This window comes from Lipotes vexillifer, unplaced genomic scaffold (genome assembly GCF_000442215.2).
Source record: "Lipotes vexillifer unplaced genomic scaffold, Lipotes_vexillifer_v1.1 scaffold776, whole genome shotgun sequence".
Taxonomy (NCBI): Eukaryota; Metazoa; Chordata; class Mammalia; order Artiodactyla; family Lipotidae; genus Lipotes; species Lipotes vexillifer.
In genome coordinates, this window is record NW_006777292.1 from 1,379,670 (window position 1) to 1,388,233 (window position 8,564).

The 8,564-nt window shown below is 37.6% G+C and overlaps 1 protein-coding gene across 2 annotated transcripts in view; it reads right to left on the reverse strand.

Annotated features, from left to right (window-relative positions):
• The window catches only part of RASGRP3 (RAS guanyl releasing protein 3), a 42,589-nt gene extending 35,479 nt beyond the window's left edge, over positions 1-7,110 (reverse strand). The window contains exons 1-5 of one of the 2 annotated variants that reach the window (XM_007450946.1): positions 7,061-7,110; positions 4,109-4,300; positions 2,993-3,095; positions 1,098-1,160; positions 425-556 (exon numbers count right to left, since the gene is read on the reverse strand). In XM_007450946.1, coding sequence (XP_007451008.1) covers positions 425-556; positions 1,098-1,160; positions 2,993-3,095; positions 4,109-4,178 — 368 coding nt within the window. In that variant the 5' untranslated portion in view covers positions 4,179-4,300; positions 7,061-7,110. Of the gene's footprint in view, positions 1-424; positions 557-1,097; positions 1,161-2,992; positions 3,096-4,108; positions 4,301-7,060 lie in introns of those variants that run through there. The other variant, XM_007450945.1, reaches the window with a different exon arrangement.
• Positions 7,111-8,564: the final 1,454 nt, after the last annotated feature.

Below are 8,564 nucleotides of genomic sequence, written 5' to 3' on the forward strand. Positions count from 1 at the left end.
TTTCCAGTTCAGCAGGTTTAGGGTGGGGCCTGAGATTCTGCATTTCTGTTGAGCTCCCAGGTGATGCCAATGCTGCTGATCCACAGACCACACTATGAGTGGCAAGGGTAGAGGGGACTAGATTCAGTAACCAAGTACTGAGCATCTATTATGTGCCAAATGCTTTCACATATTATCTCAGGTATTCATTGGATGCTCATAATACTCCATGAGAAAGTACAATCCCCATTTTACAAATACAGAAATTGAAGCTTGGAGAGAGAAACTCTGTCCGATGGGACTGTGCTCATTGCATCAAAGCTTTCCTCAGAGAAGCACACCTTGATTCTGAAATGGTATGGATGGAGGTCAAATGGGGTCATCACTACCCCCTCCCTCAAGCAGTGGACTCATCTTTTTTGAAAGAAGCTTGTGCCACTCTTACATGCTGGATATGTCGATGAGGCTGACGTGTTTCTCATATCCTAGTTGACTAGCTACTTCCCGGAATTCCTCAGTCATACGGATCAAACCGAGGTCCAAATTAAACTCTGCGGGAAACTTCAGAATCCAGTACCTGAAAGGCATCAAGTATTTTTGACAACTGGAAGATTTCAAGCTAGACCTCTATGGAAACCATGGTATCATTTTACAGATTACATTTAACAATGCATCAAGACCACATGCCAAATTAGCAATCTCCCATCCCTCATCCATCACATTGAGTCTCCCTCTTCCCTCCTTTAATCAAGGACTCAAATCCACCACTCCCACCCTGAGCCTTTCTCTCTCTTCAGAACCACTGCTGAGAAGAAACCCTTATCCCAATTCATGGCAAGTAGGTGGGAATGTGTATGGTGAGGGAGTAGGAAAAAAATGAATGTACTCTTTCTAAGAGCTGCTTTCATTCCCTAATCACATTGACCACTGCTTGATCTACAGTCCAAAAGAAAGATGAATTCTACTCCCAGGAATAGAGAAGGGCCAGTTTTAATAAAATCAATAAAAGGGGGACTTGAGTCGATTCTATTGTCAGACTAGGTCTGTTGTATGGTGAAAAGGAAACTGTCAACAATCACAGAACTAGAAACTACAAGAAAAAATTCGTAAATATTTACCTCATGAAGTAACAGATCTTTAATCGAAATTCATCACAGCTTTCTCCACTGGCATTTCGATACGTACACTAGTTAAAGAAAAATCCTTGCATGTTGTTTCCTTTGCACAGACCTGCAGCTGTTTGATCAATTTAGATGAATTCCTAATAAGAGGGCCGTACTAGGAATATTAGGGTTATGTGTACCTTCAAATGGAGAGAAAAGTGTGTTCTGATGACATCAGCGCTAAATAATTGACACAATGTATTATTGCCCTGGGATGTATTGTTTTGGTCTGGAAGAGAAGCCATTTATAAAATTAGTTTTACCTTCCTGAGCACTTACCAAGTGATGACTGTCAACTGTAATTACAAATATACTACCAGCTATAGATGATTTAAAATCAATAGTACATAAAAGCACCATTTTAGCCAAAATGATTTTATATATAGGATTAATGCTTTATATAAGTACTCTAATTTCTTTAGTATTTGAAAATGTCATTTTTGGGTATATTAATACACATGTTGTGTTGTGATTTAGTTTCAAGTCTATTTAGTCATACTCTTTTTAACTAACATATATTGAGCTCCTGCTATATGCCAGGCACCATGGATATGCAGTGAGCAAGGAATCCAAAGGGCGGAATATCTAAAGAAATGTTAATTCATAGGCAGTTTCAACTTTCATACAATCTGTACTTTCAGATATTAAACTTTACTGTGCCTAAATATCCCTTTCTATTTGTGTTTCATATAGCAGCAGACATACTAATGATGAGGGTGCTGTTTGTGGGCACATTTTTGGACAGTGTTTGGATCCTGAGGCGGGATGGACCAGACTGAGTCAGTTCCCTCCATCCTTCTCTATGTACTGCCCTTCAATAGTGGGACCTGTGGAATCCTTGGACCACTGGGTACTAGTATCTTACTCACTTCCAGGGACCTCTGTTCAGGGTGAATGTCCCCTTATCTTCTCTAACATCCCCTTCTGCCCCGAGGTTGGGGGCATGTTGGAAGAAAGAAGTAGAAAGTGGAGGAAGCTTGAAGTAAGCAGATGGAAGCCACGCTGGCCCTAATAGTACTCAATGGACCCTCTCCCTCTGAGGCTCCCCTTGTCCTGCAAGGCTTCTCACTCATCTGCAGGACCCCTGGGCTTGCAGCCGGCAAAGACTGTAGGAACCAACATTAGTGGTTATATAATAAACATTAGATCTCGGGGAATAAAACCTCCATATAAATGTGTGACTGTTTTGTAGCCATTTTCAGTCACTTGGCTTTTAACTACCTTTTAGGACTGTACCGTGTACAAAAGTGGTGGACTGCTAAAAGCCCTTATTATAGAACGGGATTTCTAACTATGGATTTTTTTTTTTGCTTTTATATCAGAAGAAAATTTTAAATTAATATCAATTAACAAATTGTAATAAACCTGCTAGAATATTCCTTGTGTCTTGCCAGCAAGGGAAGATGTGAAAATTTAGGTGGTGTTTATGCCTGAGCCAGATCATATTATTTTGGCTGGCATTTCCATATGTCTAAAATGTATCCTCTAGGTCCACCATTCTGCATTCCTAAAAGGAATAAATTAGCTCTTGAATCAGTGTTAAATATTCTTTCATTATACTAACAGCAGAAATATTTAAGACAAGTTAGAAACATTCGGTCTACAGCTCCTGTTTCATTTTATATCTAGTGATTATTTCCAAGCAGAGCCAAAACATCCAGATGGATAGTTAACTATTTGGTCAGTCATCCAGATGTTTTGTCTAGACATGTATATATATTCACAAAACAGCTGGATAACCGACTGAAGACTGTTTATTCATCTTAATTTACTGGCTGTGGTTAGACACTCTATCTAAATACAGAACTTGATTTATGATTGTAAAAATTACACAGTAGTTGAAAAGATATATGCAGAGAAGTTTTTCTGCCAACTCAGTGGAAGATAAATACCATCGGTGCATAAGTAGAACTATTCTTGGCAAATAACTATTATTCAGCTCTCCATTGTCATCTGTTAAAAAATAAAATAAAATGAGAGGTGAGGAGACGACAGTACATACTACTTTTCTCTTTTTCTAATATCAGAAGAGAAACATCAGTGTCAAAATTTTCTTGTAGACCCCATTATCATTTTCCTCCTACTTCTGCTGGTATTTCCTTGCAAATTAAGTGGGTAGGTCTCACCCTTCCTCTGACGTAAGGTTGCCAAATTTCACAAATAAAAATATACAACACAGTTAAATTTGAATTAAGTAAACCACAAATAATTTTTTAGTATATGTATGTCCCATGCACTATTTAGGACATACTTATACTAAAAATGTGGGTCATCTGCAATTCAAATTTAACTGAGCATCCTGTATTTTATCTGGCAACCCTTCTCTGTCTGGTTTAACTCTTCCTATAACAATCAGTTCCACAAACAGCTCCTTTGTGACTCTGTTTGTGCAAGGAATGATCCAAAATGCTGAGGTAGATGAACAACATAAAAGGCATATAGCTGTAAAGTCTACAACCTAGTAGGAGATACAAGACATATACACAAAGACAGAATGCAGGAGCTTGAGCAACTCACTCTTGTCTAAGCCAAAAGACCAAGAAATTATCAGAGCAGCATATACCACGTACCATAAGAAAGTCATAACGGTCTGTGGGAGAGTGGAGGAAGCAACCAGCATTCCTGACAGGGGAGATTAGGAATAATATTATGAACATCTAGGGTGACATCTGAAATGAACTCTGAAGTAGAATTTCAGTGAAGTAATATGATAGAGGCATGGAGGTAGAAAGATGCAGGGAATGTTCCAGAAGCATTAGGTGAACAGTATGGCTGGGGTATAGCTGTGGGCAGTAAAGGGAAAGAAATGCAGAGGGCAGTGATACTGGGGAGACAGATTGGGGTCAATCAAAAAGACCTTAAATACCAAGGTATGGAGATTTGAATTCTGTTCCACAGCAACGCCTACATCTGAACAGGGGGAAGTAAGAGTAGCAAGATGTACAGAAGGGAGAAAAGGCTCATACCAAACATCTCAATGCAAGTGCTCAGCAGTTCATCTAATGTTGCCGCTTTCCCAAGTCCACTTGACCCCATGGTTATTTAGCCGTTGTCAAAAAACTAGGGGCATTTTCAACATCATGTAGACCATCTCCATAATCATGCAAACAGGTGATGTTTGTGCCTAGTGGTGGTCTCTGTCCTAGAGTCTCAAGACTCTAAAGAAACAAGAAGAAAAAAATATCAGACTAGAGTTCTGCTATCCGTTAAAGCATGAATTTCCTACCTGAAAAGATAATGACTTCCACTGACTATATTTCTGCAAGAAAAGCATCAAAGTGACAGCGATTGTGTGAACCACCATGATGGCGAAATGCCTGCTAATCTGTTCCTTAGCATGTATGATGCTCTGAAACCACGGAAACGTTCCCTATTAAATACTATCCCATTTAGCAGCTGAAAAATTTTTTTGATACAACATGTTACATTGTTACATGTTACACTGATAAAGACATTCAAGAGTACATTGTTATAAGCATTACTTGGTTTAATATTATTACAAGTATATAGAGGGAGATAACTTTAAAGAGCAAATATATTGATGAGCGTTATCCTCAGGGATCATGTAAATGTTCAACAACTGGTAAAAACAAATCTTATTTGCATAACTTCTCTAACAGTAACAGTATTATTAATGGTAGCAAAATATTAACAATAATCTATTGAACATCCACATTATGTACACCAAATGCTTTGCATATATTATACAACTTGATCTTCATAACGATACTGTAAGGTAGATTATTATTTCCAGTTTACAGACAAGGTCATGGGATTCACACAGATTCAGCAACTGGTCCAAAACCATACAATTATTATGGCCTTGAATCAGGACTCCATTATAAAATAAAGTTTTTGGTTTCCCTTTTATTGCTTTCCCAAGTGGGGATATCATAAGGCTGTCATAATTTTGCCCCCTAATCTTGTGTGAAAAATGGCACTCCACACCATCTCAGAAAAAGATTATCTGTCACAGAGGTAGTAGAAAAATGTGGGCATGACAGCTGTCCCATTTTATAGCACTGTCATGGGGAAAGTGGGATTAGAAACAACCTCTAAGAGATGCTTATACCAAAAGCATCCCTGTTGGAAACATACCATCATTTTATTTTACAGAGCAAGTCCTTGATGCCAGCTCCATATAAGGCTTAGAGAAATTGAGAGGTCACCATGATGTAAGACAGTTACCCACTGTGGATAGTTTAGGAGGTAAACGTGGCCATTGGGAATTCACACTTGAACTGTTTAAAGTCAATGTCGGTTTTACTCTCAAAGTTTATCTGTTCAACTGGTAGTCATGGAGCACCTGACAATTGCTAGGCACTAGGCAAGGCACTGAGGCTGCCAAGATGAACATATCATTGTCTTATCCTTGCCTTCAATGGGCTCATAGTCCACTTCAGAAGGCAAACACGTGAATGAATAGAAAAAATAACTAAGGTCCATATGTGTGGCTGTATTAGTTTAGTGGTACCACTGAAGAGTGACATCTGAATGAGTCTGTTCACCAGCTGTATAAGTCAGGTGGAAACATACTCTTGTGCAAAAGGTACTACTCTTAGAGCATCAAAAGAAAGATTATTTCATGTGTCATAAAAATAACGGAAACACTGGGTCAATGCTGTCCCACTTCTGGAAGGGGAATATTAAAGCTGTCTACAACCAACTCTTACATCTCTTAACCAAGTCACCTTATTGGTAAGGCCTTTCCCGACCACCATAATTTAAAACAACACTCTCCCTCCAAGCCCACCTCCCAACTGGCATGCCCTACCTCTCTTACTGGATTTATTTTTCCTCATAACACGTATCCCCATTCGACATACTCTATATTTTACTTGTTTATTTACTTTTTAATCTTTCTAGCACTATGAACATAAGCTCCATGAATGCAGGAATTTTTGTGTTAGTTCTCTGGTGTACTGCCCAACTGCTAAGATTTTTGCCTCTCATATAGAAGATACCCAAAAAAGAATTAGCTAAACTCATGAATGAGTGGATGGATGGATAAAGAAAGAATAAAATAAAAATGGTAAAAAGTTTGTCTTTGAATATGTATATATTTGTATGAGTGGATACTATAAAATTTTAAGGGATTGTTTTTTAGTTTGTTTTACTTATTTAAACTAGCTTTTAGTAAACATCACTGGGACAGAAGTTTTCTAGACTTTCTGCTAGCCTTCTAGATGTGATAGGATCTGCCTATACTCTATCCATAATAAGAACTTGGTACCTCTTCCAGGACATTTTGGGGCAGCATTTCTCTGATTTCCTTAACATAAATTCTGTCAATCCCAAGAAAAGTCAACAATGGACAATTGACAGGTTTGATTACCTTCCTGTATAAACAGGCATTTTTTTTATCTTGTTAATTCTTGTTACTGAATAGTAAATGTATTACTTAGAACCAAACAACCTAGATTAACTAAACTAATTCTCAGGTCAAACCCAAAATTATTCAGCTAATTTGTTTGGGGAAGATATTGAATTTCCACAAGAGGTTAGAAATAACCTGTCACCATGTTTGGAGTTATATTTGTGATCTGTAAAGAAGCCAGTACCTGAGAGCCAAGTGGGCCTCTCCAGTTGCAATCTGTTTCTTCAATCAGTAGATGTGTCTGTGTCTCTGCTTAGCATTCTGTCACCTACATATGTACCTGAGATCTCATTTCATATGTGTGGATATTATTGTATCTACAACTGCTTTTTCAAAAGTATAGCTTCTTTATTGCAAAGGCAATATACATTCATCATTTAAAATATGGCAGTAATGAAAAAGGAAAGAAAAAAAATTTACCCATCATCTCATCATCCAAAGGACTCTTGTTAATACCATGACATGTTTCTTTTAGTTTTTCTGGCATAATTATTTTGGTGAGTTTCTTACATAATCTAAAATAGTTTAAAGAAACACTTACTTATTGGTCTCACACAGGTAGATATCCAGGTCTGAAAGAATTTTAAGGGCAGTTATCATCACTGGAAAATGCATTGGGGACTCAGTCTGCTGAACTGGTTTACCCAACTCGAATAATAAGTACTTTGGAGAACCTGATAAAAGAACAGAAAGAAATCCCCAGAGTTAAATAATAGAAACACTGAATAATCCACATTGTTTTAAAGCATTTCCAAAACCCTTCAATTATAAGTGGTTTTTGTCTAAACGTCACCCACAAAATTAGTTAAAAAGAGAATACATTTGAAGTAGTTATTTGGTGCCATGATATTTTTAAGATCAAATTGTTTTTAAAACATTCAGCTTATTAAAAACAATGTGTGACCAAACCAAAATTTATACACATAGTGTAAAATACTATTTTAGTCCAAATATACTTCTACGGGTGGATTTCCAAACACTGACTTTGGAAAGTTAATAAATCTCTAAAACAATTTGTTGTGGTGATCATCAAGCTCTGACTCTAAATCACTGCTGACTGTCTCAACAAGAATGTCAATGTTATTTTAGTCCAGGTTGTTTAGTCTCTTGATGGCTTAGGAGTTGCTTTTGTGTTGATAGGTACGCTCCGGCTGCACAGAAAATTATTGCCCCTCAGCATAAACATTTTCTCACAAATCTGAAAAGGACGCAATAAGCCAAAATTTCCCCAGGGCTTGAATTATTTCTAAGAGAGAAGGTCTCACTTCAAAAGGGCAACAGAGTTCTGCTGGGTGTGATTTCCAAAGGCCATGATGTCTTCATGCAGCAAAAAAGACCATTAACGTGACTGGTGAAGACTCAAAAACATTGTGAGGTTGCCTAGGACAATAAGAACTATGCTTTCAATGTTAGAAATAGTGAAAAGGAGCCAATTCCATGCAACTATACACGAACAAATCTTAATTAGCATCCCAGGCTCTTGACTCAGAACATTTAGAAGTTTTTAAAAATTGGATTTCAACATTAGATAGACAAATGGGGAGAATTTTACTACTTTGAGTAAAACGCCATTAACACTACTTACTTTACTAGATTGTTTAAGAAGTTAGTGAGGTAACATAAATGTACCCACTGTCAATCCTGCAAAACACTGTGTGCTCGGGAAGGTGTCTCCCTTTGTCCACACTTCCTCTTCTCTTCCAGTATTTAAAGGCTTTTAAGTTGAGGACTTAAGGTGAAGTAGAAGATCAACATTTAGAAGTGACAGAAAGAGAAATGTTAGTTTAGAGAAGGGAGAAGGAAATAGGAGAAAAAAATACTGTGACACTAGGGCATCTAGTAGTGGGGCAGGTGGCCTCATCAGCAGTGGAATCCCATTCCCGAAAGTGCTCAAGCCAAAGTAAGGTAATGACTGTCAGAGATGTTGTAGACTAAATTCCCAGACAGTGTCTAGGAAACACACCAAAATAACAGCGAAGTTTGCTCCTGGCTCTAGGATTGCAAAATGTATAAGGTGAAATATTATATCTATTCAAGAAATAGTT